General features: G+C 41.5%; 3 protein-coding genes across 4 annotated transcripts in view; 2 read left to right on the top strand and 1 right to left on the bottom strand.

The window, feature by feature from the left end:
- Window positions 1-7,677: 7,677 nt before the first annotated feature.
- Window positions 7,678-13,724, top strand: LOC310994166 (double-strand-break repair protein rad21 homolog A-like; the record flags this gene model as incomplete). Of its 2 annotated transcripts, none has more annotated exons than XM_083982756.1 (13): window positions 7,678-7,821; window positions 8,767-8,896; window positions 8,996-9,095; window positions 9,546-9,652; window positions 10,288-10,497; window positions 10,597-10,719; window positions 10,827-10,955; window positions 11,083-11,306; window positions 11,403-11,559; window positions 12,256-12,401; window positions 12,572-12,778; window positions 12,871-12,954; window positions 13,533-13,724. In XM_083982756.1, the coding sequence occupies 13 exons, from the start codon at window positions 7,678-7,680 to the stop codon at window positions 13,722-13,724; spliced, it is 1,953 nt and encodes a 650-aa protein (XP_083838882.1). The 2 variants fall into 2 exon arrangements, with proteins under 2 accessions (XP_083838882.1, XP_083838883.1); XM_083982757.1 differs by having other exon boundaries at window positions 12,620-12,778.
- A 1,555-nt stretch (window positions 13,725-15,279) lies between these two features.
- On the bottom strand, window positions 15,280-19,055 carry utp23 (UTP23 small subunit processome component). Its single transcript, XM_083981796.1, has 3 exons — window positions 18,639-19,055; window positions 18,039-18,213; window positions 15,280-16,297 (listed from the first exon to the last, which is right to left on the bottom strand). The coding sequence occupies exons 1-3, from the start codon at window positions 18,824-18,826 to the stop codon at window positions 15,902-15,904; spliced, it is 759 nt and encodes a 252-aa protein (XP_083837922.1). The 5' UTR covers window positions 18,827-19,055; the 3' UTR covers window positions 15,280-15,901.
- A 1,358-nt stretch (window positions 19,056-20,413) lies between these two features.
- The window catches only part of rnf5 (ring finger protein 5), a 29,429-nt gene continuing 25,969 nt past the window's right edge, over window positions 20,414-23,873 (top strand). Inside the window, exon 1 of the mRNA XM_083982567.1 lies at window positions 20,414-20,839. Coding sequence (XP_083838693.1) covers window positions 20,607-20,839 — 233 coding nt within the window. The 5' untranslated portion in view covers window positions 20,414-20,606. The remainder of the gene's footprint in view (window positions 20,840-23,873) is intronic.

Genomic DNA, 23,873 nt, shown 5'->3' on the forward strand with positions numbered 1-23,873 from the left:
CACTTTCTGAGACAGAAAGCAGTTGACACAAAACTTGTTGGGGATCGTCTTCTCTTCCTTTTCTCCTTCTCTTTCCTGAATAAATTTCACTGGATCTCCAAAAACTTGCGGATCCGCTCTGAACCGGTCTTTTTCCGTCCCCTGTTTGAGCAGCACTCTGCAGCACAAGTTTCTGTACCTCTGCTCAGCAGCTGCAATCATCCCTTTGCCTGCCTGCAGTTGAACTGGCTTGTTTTGTCATTGTTACTATGGAGAAACAGTCCTCCGCCTTCGCCCTCCACCCCTCTTCCTCCTCCTTTCCGCAACACTAATAGGAATGGTGGAAGATCTCGGACAAAGACTATTGTTGCCTCCAAAAAGAACTGAAAAGACCCCTGCAACCACCGCCACTAACCCTCCCCTCTCCCCCCTTTCTCTCTTTCTTTTTCTCAGTCAGACCCGCCCCCATACAATTCCAGTGTGAGAAATGTGTTGTGAGTGAGCTCTCATTTGGACAAAAGTGCCCATGTGTAAACCTGTGTGAGTGTAGCCTGTATACATGTATGTGTGTGCCTCCATGTACAGCGTGCACAAAATCCATCACAACCCCCAGTGGACTTTTTTTTTCAGTACCTCTCCCTCTCCCTAAATAAGACCTGCTTGTCAGCTTAGGAGACGGACAGGTTGGGCGAGGAGGGAGACACTGCCTCAGTGTTAGCTGATTCAGAGGCACAAAGGCCATCCTACGGTGAAATATAACCAGGCCTTTTGTGCCCAAGTTAAGTCCATTCCCTTTGGGGTTTGTGGGATGGTTTTTGGCAGCGATGAACAGTTTTTCCCCCCTGACTTCTGTATAGAGATGCGTTCGGGGTCTAGCGTTATTTTCCCGCCTGACTTATGAGCCTTGCTGTGAGAAGTGAGAGGACACATTTGGAGGGGACATCCCACTCAGTCACTGCTTTCAAGTACACAGCTTCTTTTTTCCCAGGGCAGCTCCTCGTCTTTTAAGAAATATTTTTGCTCTTTTTCAGTGTTATGTCACAGGAAACAAAGAGCAGCAGTGTGTGTGTGTGTGTGTGTGTGTGTGTGTGTGTGTGTGTGTGTGTGTGTGTGTGTGTGTGTGTGTGTGTGTGTGTGTGTGTGTGTGTGTGTGTGTGCCGGAGAGCGAGACCTTGCAACATCCAAACACTCCATTAAAAAAAGAAGGACTCTCGGCCGAGTTCTGCTCCACACACACTGACCATTAAAGAAATGGCTTTGATTTGCAATTCTGTCATACGGTGATGTATGGACGGGCGGATGAGCGTGTTGGACAGCGTCAGACGGAGCACTGCACTTGTCAGAGCTCATAAGATGTGAGCTATGACTCCATTTGTGCAGAGGTCTGTGGAGCGTGAGAAGAGGTTGGAGGGATTGGGCAATCACTCTTGAAGGTCAAGGGAGCAGGGTGACGCGTGACGACAGCGACAGAGACAAACAAGCTGCCAAATACTCAGAGTGAGCCTCAGGTGGTGGAGCAGAGGCTGCAGAGAGTGAAGATGCAGTGAAATTATCACTTAGACAAAAATATATAGCAGTAGAACGGGTGAAATGTACTTTACAGATCAAAAGTATACTTGGTGCAGAAAAATGTCCCCGTGGCCACACTCAGTCAGGTGTAAGTAGTGGTTTGCTGTTGAGGACGTGCAGCTAATTTATTTTATATAGGACTGCAACTTTTTTTTTTCATTATAGATTCATCTCTGATTATTTTCTCATTGAATCTATTGTTAGAAAAGAGTGAGAAAAGCCCATTACAGTTATCCAGATTCCTCATTTTGTCTGACCAGTAGTCAAAACCTTAAGTTATAGAGTTCAATGCACCAAATCATTTTGAGAAGCTGAGACTATTTATTAATGAGAATTCATGTATTATGTGATGCTATTCTGCAAAGAAGAATGACTCAACTTATCATTTAAGCAGATACAGTTGCCATTATAAATTGTATTGGGTCACCCTGGACACATAATGACTGTATGACTGCCTCTATTAACATGGAAAACAACAACAAAATTGATAAACAAAAAAAAACGTATCATTTAAACTCCAACTTTATGTTGTTGGCAACTTTTTTTGGCAAGATTTTTGCAAATCTTAGTTAATGTAGTAGTAAACATCCGGTCATATAAATATGATGGAGGAAAAGTTCAACATTTCCCCAGAATTTTAAAGCAGCATCACATTGACTGCAGGCTTCCGATCTGTCACTGAAAAGAAGTTTGGTTTGGTTGAGCTTTCAGATCACGATCCATACCACGATCTTTCCCCAGCCTTAAACTGTACTGTAGAGTCTAAAGATTAAAACAAAAAACCACATGGTTACATGCAGAGAAATCAAATATTCAATATGAATTATGTTTTCTACCATACGTAGGCCTCTGACTGCCTGACAACTGTCCATAGATAGACTGTGAATGTTTCTTTGAAGGTTGGGGAGAGACAGTGGTTTCAGTGAAATGCTGATTAACACATTGTAATTCAAGTGACTGTCTCTGAATTAAATCAGACTGTGATTAGACCTTTCTCTGATCTTGCCATCGCATAAACATGTCAATCAAAAGAAGACCGATCACTTAAGTAACAGCTCCTTGGGTGGGTGGGTGAGTGGGTGGTGCATATTGAAAAATGGATATTCAACTTTTTAAACCACTGTCGAGTTTAAGTTAGAGTTTGTTAGTATTATTTCAAAATGAAATGATGAAATGATGATTGTAACGTTATTTGTCTATATTTGTGATTATTGATATTTCACCAAGTGTTTTGATATCTTCTATATTTCAGAAGAAAGTTATGATTTTTTATAGTTTTTTGGAGGATTGGTCATATGATGGATCTAAGAATTGCACTGAGGAAACCAGACACAGTCTGAGACATCAGCCTGATCATCCAGTCACTGCACAGTATGTCAGAAATAAATGTCAAAGATGTTAGATAACTAATGGGCCACCTGCTTGTTGTCTTTCCCACAATATTTTGACAAATACCCACTTTTTCATGGTTATCACAAGTTGCCAGAGGCAGTAATGGCTCTTTTAAGACATAAAATATGTCTTTATTTCCACTTGAGGAAGTGTAAGGTAAGATTTTACAGATGTTTAATGGACCGGAAAGGGTACTGCCTCACTGTTTAAATCAAATTATTGTAATTACACTAATGGAAAACACTGCAATATGGTAACTCAAACTTTTTTAACTACAGTAATTAAATATTGAGGAGTCATGATTGCCGTGAAAAGACATTTGTCCAATAAAGTCCTCCAGGGTCAGGTGATTTTTCTCTCCACTGGTGTGCATTATCTGCTGCATTACCTCTCAGATAACTTTGCTGCCTCCCAGTGGTACTTTCATGTGTTTGCAGAATGGGTCAACATTGCTATTCGGATGTAAAGTGGTCTGTTGTTGTGCATTTACCTTTGTGAAAGTACAGACAATAAAGAGTATTTTCATTCACAGCTGCAACACAGTCTGGTTGGTTCAAATATGGCCTTAATATGTTTAATTGTTGGACCATTCCTTCCCCTCAAAATGGACATCTCAATTAAATTTTAACAGTAGCCTATGGGTTGTAGAGACACAAACAGAGAGTGGCAGACACTTGAGAGGAAGCTAACAAAAGTTTCATTGTCTTTGAAAGAAACTGTGCCGGGAAGAAATTGTATGGAAAGTAAATTGTGTCTCTCCACTGTTTTAAAGTTTTAGATCTCTAATTCCACATAATGTTTTATTCATTATTAACTGAAAGTTGGAAATACTAAAAAGGAAATACAAGATAGGCTACTTAAGCAACTATGATATTTAGGCTTAGTTTAAAGGTGTAGAAGCTGTGGCTGATTTATTTTTTCATATTGTGCTGTGCTGGTGTAGCCTACTCTCCAGCAGCCTGAGGGACTGCAGTGCTCAGTCCTCTGTCAGCTGAGCTGGTGCTGTGTCACATGAGCACACTACTTTTCCTCATGCAGCCTAGTGCTCCTGGTGCTCGATGAAGCAGCTACAGCAGCAGATATTCCAGCAACTCACTATATATTTGTAATAAGTAGCCTAAGGTATTTAAACTTACAATGAAATATTCACATATAGGCTACAGGTCAAATGGCTTAAAATGTTCCTTATTTATCAGTGATAATAATTCATCACCATACTGTGAAGGTTTTATTTTATTTTATTTTATTTTATCTTTTACACTTTTGTTACTTTAAATACAAGTCACTTATTAATATACTTTTACCTTTACTTCATAACTACTTAGCCTTAAGTGCCCCCACCCCTCTTCTGCCCCACATCAGCACCACTCTCTGCATCCTGCTGCTGAGGTTTTCAAACCATCCAATCTCAGGGACTGTGGAGGAGGGAGACAGGACGCCATCTTGTTTGTTTTAGTCGGAGGAGGAGGAGGAGGAGGAGGAGGAAGAACAGCAGCAGCAGCAGCAGCAGCCGGAGAAGGCGACCCGGTGAGTCATTTATGTATGATGTGACGGCCAGGAAAACAAAATGGGACAATTAAAATGAAAATATTTAAGTCGCTTTCTCTCTCTATATATATAGATAAATATAAATCTAACAAATGTATACATGCACGTATTTATTAAATCTCAAATGGGAAGCGTCAACGGTTATTGCGGTTTGACGTAGCCTACCTGTAACGTTTACGGGTTGTGGTCGTCTCCTTTTAATGACATTCCCGTTAATAAAATCGTGTCCATTTCTCGTTAACGATGGACTTTTTCCCTGTGTCTAACGTTACTGATTGATTATGTTTTTTTGCACTGACAACAGTCAAAATATATATTTGGTGTAGCAGGTGCTGGCATGATGTAGTGCAGTGCCGCTGCAGGTACCGTTTTACCTGAAGGACACATCCCGGTGGATTTGGCTCTTGACGGTTAATATAATTAAATCTGAAACGGATTCTGGTGTGTTTACGCTTTTTTGTTACCACATACAGACCCCCTGTGTGTTACACTGAGATGGAAAATCAGCATCGCAGACAGACAGGGGCGGTTACAAGTTCAACTGAGGTCCGGGGCTGGTGCTGCGTTTAGGTCACCTCGGAATTTAGAGTGGGAATGACGTCACACCCCGATCTGCTTAAACATTGTCCATGTCCTCTGACCTCCATGATTCTGACCAATTAAATGCATGTACCCTTTTTCTTTTCTTTTTTTTTTGTTTGTTTCTCTCCTCATCTAATTGTTATTGTTGGTTTTTTTTAATTACCATCTCGCCTGATTATTACCTCGTTTCATATCTATTTTTTGTCTAAAAACATTATTGTACTCTACTTAATAAAGAAAAGAAAAAAATTGTCCATGTTGAGACATCTGATTTGTTCATCTTAACTCTTTCGCGACCACACTAATTCTTCAGCACATCCGCTCAGGACCACATGTTTTTGGCTATTTGTTTACCTTTTATCTCACGTCGAACCGAACTATGTACGTCACCTAGAAACAAACGGTCTTCACTTGGTTGAAGAGTGACTTTACAACGTGCTTCTCGAAAAAACGGCGAGTTTTTCCGCCGTTTCGTTCGTGAGTACGAAGGAGGAGAAGAGAGCTGGGTTTCTCCAAAAACGGAGCTCCCGCTCTAGTTTCAGAGAAAAACGCACTTTTGTGTCAAGTGGCAATCTGCTCATTTTACCGGTACTCTGCGGTGTGGCATGTCTCCCAAATCATTTCTACGGCTAAATAAATATATTTGTAGGTAAATCTGGGGGGTGTGGCAGCGTGGAGAGCAGCGGTGCAGCGGTGTGGGTCTCTGGCTGCAGCGCAGCAGCTCCGGGACACTGCTGTGTGACTGGCCGGCGGTGGGTGCTTCGGGGCGGGGGCGGCCGGTCGCAGCCCCCGCTGCAGAGCGCCCGCTGCAGAGCGCCCGCTCCGCTGCACCGTGAAAACAGCTGTGATAACGGGCTTTCAGATCCGAGTCTCCAAACCAGAAACGTTTGTAAACAACACCGGAAAAACTCGCCAGATTTGTCGTCGGTCGCTTTTGTCAAAAGAGGGTTTGGAAAGTCGCCAGATTCAGCGAGAAAGTCGCAACACTGTAGCCGACGGCCGCACAGCGCTGCACGCTGTCCCCAGAGCAGCATTCAAGGAGAACTATTACTCAAACAAAACCAAGATCACACAGTTTATAAAAAAACATTATGTTTTGATTTTAGTTTAAAACAGTTTTACATATCAGAGGACTACCATATTCACACACAGGGTACCTCAGAGTGTCTATTATCTTAATCTGTAAAAAAAACGGTTTTGACGAGTTTGCTCGTCAGTGGTCGTGAACGTTCGGCAGGCTGTGACGAGTTAACTCGTCAATGGTCGCGAAAGAGTTAAGACGACAGTGTGACCTCAACAAAGGCAAACACACAGCTAAACATCTCAGATTGGTTAGTGTGTTTACACCAACTAATGTTCTTGACGAAGCAATGTTTGAATAATACTGTTTCCGGGCCCAAACTGTGCTGTGAAAAAAGCAAAAAAAACAAAAAAACAGTGCTGGCTCTCGACTTTCAAACATGCCGCAGTGCTGTGTCCCTCGCTGTTTTAACAGATCAGAGTCCAAAAAGACCTTGCCATTGTCCTTCTATTGCTTGCCTTCTGACGAGAAGGAGAAGAGCAAATGGCTGCAGTTGATAATCCATGAACAAAAGAAGAAAAAGTAACGTTAATTACTGTTGCACATAAGGTAGTGTAACAGTAGTTAACATTACTTTTAACTTAGTTATAAAGTCACGCTAACTATAGCGTCAAAAGTTATGTAACCACGCCTGAAGACGCAACATGTTGCTTGCATGCACTAACTATCACATAGTGTGTTGTTACAACCCTAATAACAATAACTAGCCAAAGGTTTGCATTTCCTGTATTGTTAACATGTCGTAACCAGAGCTCAGAGCTTGTGACCTCAGAGGTGAGGGGAATGCAGTATTATCACCGGGGATGGCGTTTAGCTTTCTGAGACATCTCAATGTCTGCAAACAGTGTTTATTCTATTATTCCAGCAGAGCTGTCCTGGGGTGTGTTTATTTTACTTGCTTCATTTTGTTGGCCTGGTTGTGAGAGTATTAAAGTTGGTCACTGGAAACTGTCCCAGCTTTTGCTTCAGTGACAGACACTGAGCAATAACACAACACAGAGCCGCCGTTTTCTGTTCTGTCTGACCATTCAGTGTAAAACTAATTGATTTGTATTGCAGCTATGATCTGGTTTTGATCTGGAGCATACTATATTGGGGCAGGAAATTAAAAGGTGAAAATGTAACAAACACCAATCTTTTTACTTCACCTGAACAATGTTGACAGAGCTTGACAAGGAGAAAAGAAATTAGGCCTGCAACTATAGTTCCATTTTATTAGTGGTTAATATGCAGATTATTTTCTTGATTAATTACCGTAATTGTTTTTGTCTATAGGCTATTTATCAGAATCATAGCAGCTTTTAAATAAGTCTTAATAAATATATTCAAATCTGTTGTTTCTTCTTCAAAGAGTCTCATAAAGATGAGACAACACCCTGAGTGTGTCCTCCCAGCTCTGTTTCCCTATTGAGAGAGTTGTGATTTCATACAAACTGTGATGTTTCGCCCCTGTGTGTTGTTTTCTCTCTGCAGGCCAGACTCCCTTCCCCTTCCCCTTTCCCTTGTGGTGAGAAGACGCTGAGACGATGTTTTACGCTCACTTTGTCCTGAGCAAACGTGGGCCGCTGGCCAAAATCTGGCTGGCGGCCCACTGGGACAAGAAGCTGACCAAAGCGCATGTGTTTGAGTGTAATCTGGAGAGCAGCGTTGAGAGCATCATCTCACCCAAGGTAACGCTTCACGGGTTTATGTGTAGTTGGTACTTTTGGGGGTTGATGTTTCAGACTCACACAAAAGTAGTCCCAGAGATCCTGTAGCCTGTTTGGTATTAGCTGCTGATGTTTGATGTAACATTTAGTTTTGAGTCACAAGAACAAAGTCAAATTCAGCAGATCATCAGACTTTTAGGATTGACACCTCACAGATTGATGATTGTGCATCACCGCCAAATTCATCCTTTAGCTTTACACTTGTGTCAGAAAGTGGTGAAATATCCTAAGTGAATTTTACAAATTTGGCAAGTAATTATAATAATCTTAATATAGCAAAACTAAGAAATGGTTGCTGATGATAGTTGTTGGTTTTTACATCTTATTAAACTTAACATCTTGAGTTTTGTGCCCGCTGGTTAGACTTAAAGACACCATTTTAACTAGGGCTGGGCATCGCTACTGATTTACTGAATCAATTTGATTCCGATTCACAAAGTCCCGATTCGATTCAATATTGATTCATTCAGAGATATTTCAGTTTTAATACCATTTTTTTTGGTTATGAAAGAGATTTTAACAAAACTAAGGCTGCAAATTGTACAAAGATTAAACTCTCTAATCTGGTGCATCATTAAAAATATTAATGCTTACATTAAAAAGCAGTTGCATTAATGCACATTTATTTAATATGACCCACTCCAGAAGTAAACAGTTGTGGGTGATAATCACTATCGCAAAGTAATAGCATACATTAAAAGATCGATCTAAGGATTTTATGATTTGTTATCCCTATAAAGATTGATATGAATCGGAAAATCGATTTTTTAAAAACCCAAACCCTAATTCTAACATTGTTTGGGCTTTTGTACCTTGATGTATAGTTTATATAAAACACTGCAGATTGATTTCACTGTATAATAACAGATTTCCCCCTGGACATACCTTTTATCATTACCTTTACAGGTGAAAATGGCTTTACGGACATCGGGGCATCTGCTGCTGGGGGTGGTGAGGATCTACCACAGGAAGGCCAAGTACCTGCTGGCGGACTGTAACGAAGCCTTCATCAAGATCAAGATGGCGTTCAGACCAGGTTTGGGGCGATTCATAACTCTCACCTACTGTATGACTCCCATCAGTTTTTCCTGCCCATCACACGCTGTAACCTTCTTCCTACACTGTGGTGTTTCAGGTGTGGTGGATCTTCCAGAGGAGAACAGAGAGGCAGCGTACAACGCCATCACTCTTCCTGAGGAGTTCCATGATTTCGACCAGCCACTACCAGACCTCGAGTGAGTCCTCGAACAGTCTGCATCTGCAGGAGAAAACGAGATAAGAGAGGATGGAGAGGAGAATGGAGATGACAGGGAAAAATATCATAGAAAGACATGCAACAAACACCATGTCCATGTTGTTCATGCTCAGAAACATTTTCAGTTTTCTTTCCAGTATAGAATTACTGTGATGGTTCTTACCCTCACTGTCAAAAGTGTAACTCATTTGAATATTCTGGGAAATGTAGATAAAAAGAGACAAAACATGTGGGCTGACAAGCTCTACAACACAAATTAACTCCTGGAAGATACTGAAGAAATCAACAAAGTGTGGGTTCAGTTTAGCTGCAGCGCATTTCATCTTTCCCACTTTTCTCCTAAAAATAAAAATAAAATTATATTTGAGCAGAAGAGCTGTGAATATAAGATAAATAGTGTATCGACCGTGCAGCGTGTTTTTATTTCCAGTGACATTGACGTGGCTCAGCAGTTCAACCTGAACCAGAGCAGAGTGGAGGAGATCACCATGAGAGAGGAGGTGGGCAACCTCAACCTGCTGCAGGACAATGACTTCGGTAGGTGTCTTTCTACAGAGCATGTACACTTTTGTTCAGTAATGTATTCTTAAAGAGGACCTAATATGCTCATTTTAGGGGCTTTTAATGTTATATTGAACCCCAGTGGAGCACTATTGGAAGTTTAGATTGATAAAAAAAACTTCATACTTACTGCATACAAGCTGTCTCTGTACTCGTTCCGGCTTCGCTCTAAAACGCTCAGATTCAGCGCCCCCACCACCACGCTAACTCTGCTGTGATTGGTCAACTTAATGAGGGGCTGCTGCATAGTGACACGCCCCTTCTCACATTACCACTGGGCACTGAGGCCAGGGCCAGGCGACTTGCCATATAGGGACTTCCGCTGAAGTTGTGACGTTACAAAATGAGACTTTAGAAAAAAACTCTCCAAACTTGAGCGTTTGCAGCGGCCCAGATCTCCTGAAACTGCCCCCGGGGATTACTTCAACACACGCCTACCTCATTATATGACACTTCCACGAGGTACATGAAATGTTGCTTTTTTGAGATCCACTAGCAGCTTAAACACTCAAGAGTATTTATTTTTCATTGTTAGTTGATAGCATGATGCCCTCAGCTCGCCCACATTCACACATTATGTTCTGTAAGGATACACGTTTTCTGTTGTGCAGCTGACTTTGGGATGGACGACCGGGAGATGATGCGGGAAGAGAGTGCGTTTGAGGTGGACATCATGGGAACGTCGGCCTCCAACCTGCTGCTGGAGGCCGAAGGAGTAACCAACCAGATGGCCGACAAGTCCAACCACCTGGAGTACGACGACCAGTACAAGGACGACTTCGGAGACAACCCCATGGAGAGCAACGAGGGAGGCATGCTGGGTAAGATCCTACGCTTAATCTGTGTGATCATTTTAAGACAGCTGTTTTATAACATGAGAAACAACACAACACACTACCTACATTTATATCTCTGCGTAGTGGACAAGCTGCTGAGTAATGAGGACGGAGGCGGCATCTTCGACGATCCTCCCGCCATCGCAGAGAGCGTGATGATGCCTCAGGACCATGGAGACGATGATGATGATTTTGATGCCCTCTCAGGTCGGTTCCACAAATAACAGCGGCAACAAGTCTTTCATGTGTTGCAACAGCTCCTCGTGTTGAAAACCATCCAGTGTGGTGAGCGGCTGTGTGTTGTGTGTTGTTAGCGGGAGCCCCGGACAGTCCCGACTCAGGCCCAACGGAGCCGCTTCCAGCCATGGCAGACCAGGCAGAACAGACCACTCTGGTTCACAACGAGGAAGAAACGTTCGCTCTGGAGCCCATTGACATCACAGGTGAAGCAGCGGTTCCTCAATCTCTGTACTTCACATTATGGAAAATTCAGTCTAAATGAAAGTCAAGACTATATACAAATGGTTTGCGCTGCTAAGTTTTATATCTGTCCCTCTGCGGTTTATGCAGTAAAGGAAACCAAGGCAAAGCGTAAGAGGAAGCTGATTGTGGACAGCGTGAAGGAGCTGGACAGTAAAACCATCCGCGCACAGCTGTCCGACTACTCCGACATCGTCACCACCCTGGACCTGGCGCCTCCCACCAAGAAGCTGATGATGTGGAAGGAGACCGGAGGAGTGGAGAAGCTTTTCTCTCTTCCTGCTCAGCCGCTCTGGAACGCCAGGCTGCTGAAGGTAAAACAGAGGGATGGTTACACACACCTTACAGCGTTAAAAAAATATTCTTATCTATTTGCCTCTTTAATTTTTTCTCCTTTTTTCTGTTTTTAGATGTTTACAAGGTGTCTGACACCGCTGGTACCAGATGAGCTGAGGAAGAGGAGGAAAGGCGGAGAGGCTGACAGTCTGGATGAGTTCCTCAAAGACCTGGAGAACCCAGAGGTTCCCAAAGAGGAAACCACAGGCCACCAGCAGAGGGACATCATGGGTGAGAATGAATTTTTGTGTTCAGTTGTCAGGGTTCCCACGCATCCTGGAAAACCTGGAAAATGGTTGACCAATTTTCCAGTCATTGAAAACACACGAAAAGTTAGAAAAAATGTCCTGGAAAAGCTTGAGTTGTCCTGGAAAATTATTATCAGCTACCAGAGCTCTATTTGACTTGTAACTTTCCCAAAGAAGTGCCTAGTGAGAAAACTAGAGACTTTGAGTTGATGGTGTTTCCAGTATCGGACTGCAAGCATGAGGGTTTTCTCTCCCGCATCCGCAGTCTCCTTGTCTCCTCTGCTGAGTGACAGATAGAGGAGCAGCAGAGAGCTGTAGTGGGCGTGGTTTAAAAACAAAAATAACATGTTTGTGTGGTTCTATGATAAATTTGTCAGAATTTCTAAGCATGTAAGAGATTATTTCAGTTAGAGCCATAAACTGCACCTCTTTTAATCAGACTTCTGGGGGTTAGAGTAATAAACATAGAAACAAACTGGTTAAATATACAAAATAAGGTGCACGTGACGAAAAGGACACTTCTCCAAAGAATGAATGGGACGGGGGATGTATTAGTGTATGGTGTGATAACTTGTCTGTCATACGGTAGCAGCTGAAAATGTCCTGGAAAAGTCCTGGAAAATGATTTTGAGAAAAGAGTGGGAGTTTTTCTAGTGTGCGTTATCCACTTGTCTTTCAGACCAGACTATCATGGAGGAGGCCAGTGCACTTCAGACCTCGACTGTGGAGGGCAGCAGGACGACGCTGGATGAATCAGTCATGCCGCCGCCGTCCTCCCAACGCGGCCTGAAACGTAAATCCCAGGACACGGAGCCAGCTCTGCCCGTGAGTTCACACTGAAGTAGCCTTTGAAGTGAAGACGACGTTACACGCCACCCATCCTTACAGCTATTCCACAGCTGATATCTCTCTGTACTGAATGTCCTCTAACTTTAGTAACTCTATTTAGTCACAACAACTCTCCCTCCCTCTGTGTCTCACTTACACTCCTCTAGATGGGAGCTCTGGATCAGCAGCAACAGCAGCAGCAGCAGCAGCAGCAGCAGGGGTCCAAGGCCTGTAATGTGTCTCAGCAGCTGGAGACATCGTCTAATGTGGAGTTGGCGCCTGAGGAAACCACCACTAACATCAGCCAGATGATAGAGTTGGACCTGCTCGCGGATAAAGACAAGAAAAAGAACGATGATGACTCTGATGAAGAGGTGGCTTTGTTTGTCCCTTGACTTATTTAATGAATACACTCACTGTATCCAGGACTTTATCAGTATTTACTTGGTTTTTTTTCCTGTGTCAGGAGGATGAGGTGCAGGGAGGAGACCAGGACCAGGAGGAGAGGAGGTGGAACAAGAGAACCCAGCAGATGCTTCATGGTCTACAGGTGTGTATATGTTGTCATCTTTGAAGAGGCAGAAGATTTTTTTTTTATTATTCTTTTAATGACCACACAGCCAGGCTGGTGGAATTTGCTTCCAGTACAGCTCATTGGTACAGGTTCCAAACATATAACATGTATAGACAAACACACAATTACAACTTATAGGGCCATGCTTGTTCCACAGTGTACAGAGTTCAAGATATTTATTGCAGTGGGGATGAAACTGTTTCTGAAGCGGGTTGTTTTGGAGGCCACTGTCCTGTAGCGCCTCCCAGAGGGGAGCAGCTGGAAGGCAGAGTGTGCAGGATGAGTGGGATCAGTGACAATTTTCCGGGCTCTGCGCAGTGTCCGTTTGTGGTGAAGTGATTCAAGTGATGGTAAGGGGGAGCCAGTGATTCTGGATGCTCTGTTGATGATGCAAGATAATGACAATAATACAGCAGTTAATATTATTCAAAAGTAGAGACCACAGCCCTCTGAGTACATGTAGCAAAGTTCACTACTGACATATTTGAAATGATCGAGAGACCCCAAGTACTTGAGCCTTTCCTTCCCCTCTCTCTCTCTCTCTCTCGCGTCAGAGGGTGATGGCCAAAACAGGCGCCCAGTCGGTCAGCCTGCTGGACCTGTGCAGGAACAACAACAGGAAGCAGGCGGCAGCGAAGTTCTACAGCTTCCTGGTCCTGAAGAAGCAGCAGGCGGTGGAGCTGGTCCAGGAGGAGCCGTACAGCGACATCATCGCCACACCCGGACCTCGCTTCCACATCATCTAGGAAAAAATAACATTCTGCCGCATCCTCCTTACATTTGGTCAACACAGCACTGAGTTCTGAAATGTTTTATTCATTTATTTGAATTTATTGACTTTGTATTTTAGTAGGCTACAATGTTGGAGTTTAATGAGTATGTTTGTTTGTTTGTTTTTTAAATCTTCTGTTTGCAATAAGTTGCTGTCAAGCAGTGATGGGAGCAAATAGGGCTGAATAACATGGTTGGACCATTAAGAGATTTATTGCGTGACAAATCCCATGAGATGAAAAAGAGGATTGCAACTTCAAACAATGGACTATTTTCTTTTTATTATTATTTACTAATGAATTTATATTTATTATGTCTCTTAATAGTATTAATATATATATATATATATATAAATTCTACTCTATTTGCTCATTGTTTGAAGTTGCTTTATACTCTTTTCTGTTTTTCAAACAGATGTCACCAACTGTGATAAGCACTACATCCCACATGAAGCTGCTGTGTTGCACTGGTGTGGCACCAAATTTAAAAGGAGTGGTATGTGAAGAAATGTTTACATTGGAAGACAACTGTGTGTTTACACAGCGGCAAACCAATCAGCCATGTTACTTGCAGGCTCATCTCTCCCACTACTGCTGGGAACAAAACAAAAAAAAGATCTCATCTGGAGGTTCTCATTTAAGCAGCTAAAAGGAGCATGCACTATTATCCAGTTTTCTACAGTACAATTCAGCAGTTGACAGTAGTGATTTGCAACTCAAACCAGGAATGCAATTGTTCAACATCTGTAGCCTAGCACTTTAAAAACAGTAGTTTTTGCAAATGCTTTGCTTGCATCAGACTGTTTACGCCTCGCAACAAAACTGCAGTCGTGTCCCAAATCTGTACAACGCACTTAATTCTGAGCAGGATCTGAGCCCGAAGTGTTTTCAGGAAATGGAGAGGCTTCTCACAGCTGGAAATCTAATTTAAATCCAGTTGTAGATGATGATTAAACAGCTCTACAAAACCCTAAAAAGCATAAAAGCTACTAACACTGGATAATGGAGAATCAGCAGTGTCAGTCTGGGTCAGTATGAATCACTTCCTGTTTGGATTAAAACAGTTAAGATCATTTCCTAACTACAAAAAAACTCCTGGGGTGAGTTTATAGTGTGTGGTATTGAATTAGGACTCGATGTCTAGAGTTTTAACCTGTAGACAACGTCAGTGATCTGCCATATGTGCATGTTCTGTCCTGTTATATTTCAGTAGAGTTAAATTGCTCCAGAGACTTTTTATCGCTGTCTTGCTCTTTAAATCTTAAAAAATGACTTGAATTTATCCAATGTCCCTTTTATATATATATTGATAATCATTTAGTTACTGGGTGACATACAGTAATATATTGTCTTGATAATGAAGACTATTCAGCTGTTGTGGTGTGAGAATGTTCCACAGTAACATTTGACAGTGTAAATCAAATACATACTCTGGTCAATGTTTATTTAATGTTATACTGTATCACAGTTATAGAGAATGAATTGTTTTTGTATTGAAAAAGTAGATTTTTAATGTAAAGAATGACTTGGAAACCTCAGACATGATCAAAGAAAGTCTGAACGGACACATGTGGGATGTGCGTCATTGTTTTGGACTCTAAACTCATACATACGACAGAAGTACTCCAGAATGAATCAAGCAGAAAGCATTTTTTAAAATGACATAACGTGCAGTATAAGCAAGTAATCGTGACCACACCTCTTCCTTGTGCTTCTGCAAAGACTGCTAAATGCGTTGTTTTTGATATCCCCATCGATATAAACTGTTTATCATGTAACGTCTGAGTGCATCTTATACTTTAAACTACGTGCCTGTAAACCTGCTTTTTTTTATTTTGTATAAAAGCCGAGACAAATCCTCTCAATCTCAATCTCAAAAAAATAAAATATTGCTCTGTTTCTGAACAGTCTCAGTTTCATGCCTGTGAAGCCCTGAGTCCTGGAAACTGTTGCAAAGACTTTTCAAAATAAAACAAATACCATAAACAGTATTTTTACAATGTTTTTTTCCTCTTCTTTTTTTGTCACAAACATTAATGTGGAAAGTCTGATGAATTTAGATTGGAGTTATATTAAGCATGAACATCTGTGTCATCTTCATATAATAGGTAAAGGAAGAAACAACATGGCTGAGTCTCTGTCTTCCTGCATCGTTATGTGTTTGTACCAGAAGGAGCCGAGTCCGTCTTTCTTTTCTTGTTTCGACTTCTCTTGGCCTTCTCCCCCTGCTCCCCCGACGGATTCTTCAGCGGTGGCGTCGGCCCTCCTTTCTTCTTCTTCTTCTGGAGGCAGCTCAGAGGGTTGGGGTTGTTCTGTTTCCTCTTCCTCTTCTTCCCCCTCCTCTCTCCGTCCTTCGGGCTGACTCGCTGCTCCTGCTTCAGGCTGCGGATGCTCTGCTGCAGCGCCGGGCTCACCACCTGGCCCAGCTGGACGGCCTGGACGTGGTTGAGCGACGCCTGGCTGGGTTTGTCCAGCACGATGGTGTTGAGGATGATGTAGAGCAGAGGAACGCCTGGGATCTTCTTCAGGCCTGCGGTCACCGTGAAGTCCTGGAGATCAAACACAAATAGAGCCGCAACAATTAATCGATTATTCTAACAATAATCGATCAATAATCGTCAACTCGAATCAAATAATCGGTTTGGGTAGTTTAAGGAAAAAATGTCAAAATTCTCTGATTTCAGCTTCTTAAAGGGACTACGAAGACTTTGGGACAGAAAAGTGTTTTCACACTACATTTCCCATGAGCCTCCGCGTGCACGGTAAAATTCTTGGACCGGCACAAGACAGACGAAAGCGAAAGCATTTACCAAGAATGTTTTCATTAATAAATTAAAAATTAAAGCAGAAGTAAGCGATCCGGTCATTTTGGCTAATTTCGTTAGTTAGCAGCCCCCGCCCTCGTCATGGATCTATTGGTCCTCGTCCCTACGTCCCTTGTCCCTTGGCTGCACACACAGCCCTTCATGCTGTTCTCTCTCCTCATTGGATGAAGGTTGTAAGATACAAGGAAGTATACAAGACGTTTTCTCCTCGGCTTACAGCAGAGCAGAGTGACTGACAGACCCGTGTTTCGGACCAAACACTCTATATAAGTGATTGCTGTCGGAAGATATAACTATTTAAGACTTATATTAACACAAATATTCCGCTTACTTCTGCTTTAATGACCAAAGCATGAAAACAGTCAAATACACCAAAATTAAGAGCATGGATAGCAACAACAGAACAATGTCTAGAGATGGAAAGATTAACTTTTATAAATAGGGAACAAATACATATTTGGAATAAGTTATACTGTAAAGAAAGGCTGATAAAAACAGTGGAAATATTCAATCAAATTAAGGAGATGAACTGATGCTCACATGCATGCACACACACAGATACATGAACACGCATACATGCACCACTGCTTATTATCCCATTAGTTGATGTTAGTTTATTCTATTATATTATTATTAACTTACTTATTTATCCTTTTGTTTGTTTGTTTCCTATCTTTGATATCCTCATTTGGGAAGTACCAGTTTGCATATATGTTTTTCTGTTTATTTTATTGTTTGTTATTTACTTTGGAATATACACTTGAAAAAAAAAAAGAAAAAAAAATGCAAGGTACAATTAAGAAAATGAAATGATTATGACTATGTTTGTGAAGGTGAGAAACCTTGCAATAAAGTAAAAAAAAAAAAGAATGTTTTCATTAATCAAGAACGAAAGTTGCCCTAATTCACCTAATCTTGCAAATTCCTAGACCGTTATTATGAATAAAATGATTAAAAACAGACGGGACAAATATCTTTCTTGATAATGCACCTGCATGGAATATTTTTTACCATCAATACAGCTGTTTAAAAGTCTTTCACATTGTTTTATTTGATTGTAACCGTTTTTAACTCCACTAAGTCTTATCCATTTTTACTCATTGTTCTCTTTTATTCATTTCTTGTTTTTACCTAATATTGTTTTATGTTTTGTTGTGTTGCTGTTTTCTCGACACCACCGTAAATGAGGACTCCTCAATGGTCTCCCAAGGTAAAATAAAGGTTTGATTATAGAGGGCCCAGGGATTTCTTTCAATTTAAATCTCTTCCACGTGTTGTAATTCAAAGGTTAAAAAGAAAAGATACGAGAAACATTTAGGGGGAAAAAAATCCAAATTTGTGTTGTAAAACTCTGTAGATTTAGGATGTTCCCTTTTCTCCATTTTCACTCACCTCAATCTACACTGACTATGACTTAAAAAATCTGCTGTGTGTGTGTTTGTGTCTTTGGACCTCTTCTTCTTACCTGTGTAGCTACATAGTAGTGGTGTGGGTTTGTGTCTCCCAGCATGGACAGCAGACACTCTGAGGCCGGGACTGGGCTCTTGAAATGCGCACACCTCCTGACCTGAAACCTCTGCAGGATGATTTTGGCTCCATACAACTCTTTCCCCAGAGTCTCCAGCTCTTTCAGTGCACAGCTGGGGGAAGGAAACACACACACATTGGTAAAATACTGTAACTGAGTTTTATTTATTAAATGTGATGGGACAGATAAATATAAAACTGAATTATGAACACCAGTTTTCTCATAAACTACCTTCTCCATGTATACCGACACATGTTTTGTTCTTTCTAAATTTCTAAAATGAGTTGACGGAAACTGTTAATGTAAGAAGGGTATATAGGCAAAATAAGCTGAAGCTTCAGCCTACACCTTTTTGGTCAAGCTACATTTGTTTTGTTCTGGATTTAATGTTATACTTTAAGGGGAAAAAAGAAATTAATTGCTGTGTGTTGTTTATTTAAATGTTTAAATCGGTTGTATATCGATGTGTGCACTTCATAAGACCGAAATGAACTCACTAAACTCAAAAAACAAAAAAAACACCATGTAGCTACTCACTTTGTGGTGCACAGCTGCACTTCACCCATCAGGTATTTGGGGATCTGCTCTTTAATCTGGATCTTGTTTTTCAGAGCCGCCTGACAGAAAGTCCCATCGATTAGGATCTGAAAAGGTTGCCTGAAGTTGAAGTTGTATTTGTAGAAGCTGGTGTTTTTCTTGGCTTGTTTCTGTCTCTTGATCTTCATGGTGGCTGGTCGGAGTTTGGAGTAAAAACACAGACCCGCTGAAGGTAATAATTTTGTCCTCTTTCGTTAATATATCGAAAAGATTTAGACGATTTTCGTCCACATTTCACTACCGACGGCTTCAGCGTGGGTCGATGTATGGTACACACATACTTGCGGTGTTTCTTTCTAATGGCTCCGACCTGAAACCAACCAGGACACGAAAAAGGTTCCGGTTGTAAGAAGAAAATGTCCCACCAACTAGGACAAATATTTGTTAAGAATCTGAATCTGTCAGTTTTGTTTAGTTTTGTTGTGTCACACGCATAAAAATAATCGTTGTTTGTATGAAACTTTAGATCTTTCAGATTCTTAACAAATGTTTGACTTTTTAGTCCAAATTATTAGGTTTTCCGAATTTAGTTGGTTGATTTTATAGGTTCATATAACTGGAGATATACAGCGGGGGAAATAAGTATTGAACGCGCAAATACACTTGCATGGTGAGCATTCATAGAGGCCATAGCGGTTAAATGCGTTACTCACTGTTCTTTTTTAAATTTATAGCCGCCTTAGTCTATCTCTGTCGGTGATCTTTAATTGGCTCTTGGACGACTCTTCTTAGATTTCTTTTGACTGTCAGAAATCTTGTGAGGAGCACCTGGTCGTGGCCAGTTTATGGTAAAATATTGTTCTTTTTAGTGTCGGATAATGAGGCACTATAGGCTCGGATAAAACGGTGCAGAACCGATGCCATCAGTATGTTCTGCAACATAGGTTTCTGAAGGTTTTGAGACGCTCTTTGCTTTTCCCCATCATCAGATGCCTCTTGTGTGACACCTTGGTGAAGAGAAACCTTTTTATATGTGTCAATTTGGACTAGACCACCCGACATTACTTTGCACTGATAGGGGACAGGATTACTTTCTAAATAGCCTACTGACAGACTCCAGCTGCTATGGCTTTCCAAACCTTTTTGCACCTCCTTTTCTTCATGTGTTCCTGTGTCATTTCACTTTATTACACTACTTAATTTATGGACATGTGCGCATTACTTGGGTTCCCGACATCTGGTGAAAATGTCATGTCGCTCTAATAGAAATAGGCTATATTTTCTGAGAAAAATGTCGACGCGTTCAATACTTATTTCCCCCGCTGTAGTTTATCATAATTTGATTAATCATCTCATGATTATGAATTAATTTTCTATTATTTTCAATTTTTATTTTTTTCCTGGCAGTAGTTTAAAGCCAGTTGTCACACAGACTCAAAGGCATATTCTCTCGTTTAATCTACAAAATTACAGGATATAATATAGGCTACAGCCACTTTAAGAACTGTATATATTTTATATTTTAAGTAGGCTATAGGCTATATTTATCTTGTATTCTTCTTTTTAGTTGTGTATGGAGCAGCTGACGGATCCTTCGGGATTAATAAAGTATCTATCTGTATATTTATCTAGAAGCTTATTGTAAGAACTTACATCTTTATTATTATTATTATCATAATGATCAGAGTGGGCGGTGTATAAATATTCTCTTCCGCCTCTTGTTTTCCCGGAAGCGGAAGTGCTCATTCAGGAGGCAGAGCGAGCGACAGCAGCAGCACCGACCGCCGGTTGCTTCGGCGACGACACTTCGTTACCTCGGTCGGACTGTGAAACCGTGAACGTCGGTCGACAGCTCGACTCACTCGGGGCCCGTGTGTGGGTGTGTGTGGGTGTGGGTTGGGTGGGTCAGGTCGGTGCTTTACCTTCCCTTTCCCCTTTCCTTCGCTTGTTTCGGCGGTAATAAACATTATGGCGGCCGCGAATCCCCGCTCCTCGAGTGACGGCGGCGGCCCGGCCAGCAGAGGAGGCTTCTCGGCCGGGGAGAGCAGCAGCAACGACGGCGGTGGGAGCAGCGGAGGAGGCAGCGGAGGCAGCAGCAGCGCGGAGGGCGACCGGGAGAGGGACCGGGCCACCTTCGAGTGCAACATTTGTTTGGACACTGCCCGGGATGCTGTCATCAGTATGTGCGGCCACTTGTTCTGGTACGAGCAGCTATGGGATGGGAGCAGGGGGTGGTTGTTTTTGATGTTGTGTTGTTGTTGTTGTGTTAGTGGTGGTTGTTGTTTGTGTGTGGTGGTGGTGGTGGTTAGCCCGCTGCACCACCGGAGTGTGCGGCCTCCTCTCCCCGTCAAACTGAGCTCATGTGACGGCAGAAGCCGCTGTAACCTCTCCGTATTTATATTATAGCACACACACTTAAAACGGCTGGGTTAAAAATAACCCAAATTGGGTTAACGTCCAACCCAACGCTGGTCCATTTTTGGACCTGGCCAACGCTGGGTTGTTTTAGACCAACAGGGTTGGGTTATGGGCTTAACCCAACATGTTGGGTTGAGACTGTATACCCAAAAATGGGTTAAAACGACTCTGCTGTTGGGTTAATGTTATTGTAATGTTATCCAATAAATGGGCTAAAATAAAACCATGTTGTTGGGTTATATTAACTAATAAATGGGCTAAAAAAACAGCCATGTTGTTGGGTTAATGTTACCAAAGAAGTGGGTTAAAATCAAAATGTTGGTTCGAGAGCAAAATTAGCATTAATTAATGAACATTAACCTTAGTATTATGAAAAAAAATGTTATTAAACATGAAATTATTCAACGAAACAAGTACATAATGTCCATTATTTTATTAAAAACAACAATTAAAACAGTGCGAGTTTCAGCATGAAAGTTCATTTTTTTGGACTCAAAATGTTTACCTTAAAATACATTCAAAATGCATAACTAACAAATATCACCATGAAACTTATCAACTTTTGTCAAAAATAAAATACAATTTTATGTAAATGAGGCAATATCTAATGAAATATGCGCCAATTTGCATATTTCCAGAACCAAAATCTGAACAATGGATAAAGCCACTTTCAAAATAAAGTCAGAAGTTTTTTAAATGTTGTATAAATGATATATCAACAACCCCCTCTGTAAAAACCTTCAGAATATCGACAGGAATAAAAAATTATAAAATAAAATACTAAAATAAAAACATAGTAGTCACTGACAATAGCAAAAACAACTGGTCAGGAAGGGGAGCATCTTTGAGATCCCAGGTCATGAATCCAATGCTGCCATTGCAGCAAGTTGAGACCTCATCAACTTCACAGCATTGGATTCATGACCTGGGATCTCAAAGATGCAGGCCTGAATGAACTCCCAAACCTGGGCACATGGTTTGGGATAATTGATGTCCAAAACAAAAAAGGCTTTAAAGCACCCATCCACCGCACCCAACAGGGATGGGTGCTCCAAGGCCACCCCACCAATGACCACAAAGGCCTGGGAAATCTGTTGCTCCTCCCCTAGCATGAGGACATACGGTGTGCAACTGTCTACAGTGGCTAGGTACCCCACCATGTTTGTTCCAGGCTGAAAAGAAAAAAGAGAAGAAAAAACAAGATTCAACAATTGGTTCATACAACAGGTTAGGTTCAACTCCACAAGTAATGCACAGTGCTGTACCAGACACTGTATCTGGAGTCTGAATCCAATAAGAACATTTCTGTACATGGCAAAATGACCAGTCAATTCCACTTAGCACAGTATTAATGATAATTGTCTCAACGCAGTGTTTCTCCAAAGTGCGATCCAGGAATCCCCAAGGATCCTAGAGGTGGGCGACATGGGGTCCCTAGCTAAAGTAGTTACTTGCATCAAAATCAGTTTAACCACGTGAATCCTATTTTATAGGGATGTGGGGAAAATCGATTAATGTAAGAATTGCAATTCTTATCCTCTAAGATTCTGGATCGATTCATAATCTTCAAAAATCGATTTTTATTCACGTTTCCTCTGTCAATACACAGTGCTGTACACACAGCGCTGCAGCACGCCATGTCGCTATGACGCTCGTTAACCGCCTATTAACGTAAACTGATCATATTTAAATGCTCTATTGAATGTCTGTGACTAGGCATGTGCCCATCAGCAACCCGACCCTCTATTGAGGAGAGAGGACGATTGCTGTTTTTTTTTTTTTTGCAGCGCCTTTGTTACAGGTGATACATGTGTATGTGCATATGAGAACTGATTTTGAATTGAATAGAGACAACCAAAGATTCACCCCTACAGTCCAGGCTTTTGAAAAAAGAGTATAAAATAAGCTACATGTAGCAGTTTACTTTAAAATGGTTCAAAAATATTGCTGCTGAATAAATCTGATACATGTCATGTGCGTTTTTTTAGGGGGGAAATATGGCTTCTGATATAAAAGTCTGTAGACATCATCATCATTCAACTTTTTCACATGGTCTGGTGTTAATAAAGCAAGCTAAAAACCGCAAAAAGAAAATCGATTTTGAATCGAATCGTGACCCTAAAAATCGGAATCTAATTGAATTGTGAGCCACCCAAAGATTCACACACCTACTATTTTACTCTCAGCTTATTTGAAAATGAGAGATCTATATACACTCAGATCGTGTCGTGATGTGAAGGCCTAGTTAACTTTCAAAAAATGTTGAGAAATCTTGAAAAATTATGGATATAGGGGTCCTTGACATGACATTTTTTGAAAAGCACTGTCTTAACTTACTGGCTGGATGTCAATGAAGGCCCTGCGAACCTCCAGCTTGCTGGGGCGGTACACTTTCCGTCCAATTTTGTACGATACAGTTGGGAGCAGTGCCGGCAGCAGCTGTAGCGCTATGTCACCCTGTTGATCTGTAAAAATAAAAGATTAATTAAACATCTGTCAACATTAAAGGACCACTTCATTCATTTTCAACCCATCTTAATACAATTGGTCCTCACTAATGCTCACTAAATTATGACACCACTTACAGTATGTCTACTCACTCTGTCTCAGAAGAGGACTGTGAACAGCTAAGAAGTGAACAGCCAGTGACATCCACATCTTTTTTTAGGTTTGATCTTTTCAAACAAAATTTCAAACTTGAAAAAAAAAGCAATAGCGCCAATACCTGCAGCAGACAAAAGAATGTGAAAACACTGAGTATGGGATCGGCCCCTGCAGCAGACAAAGGGGCGTGGAACATACAGTACCTGAGGGGGC

The sequence above is a fragment of the Trachurus trachurus genome, assembly GCF_905171665.1.
Source record: "Trachurus trachurus genome assembly, chromosome: 11".
Lineage (NCBI taxonomy): Eukaryota > Metazoa > Chordata > Actinopteri > Carangiformes > Carangidae > Trachurus > Trachurus trachurus.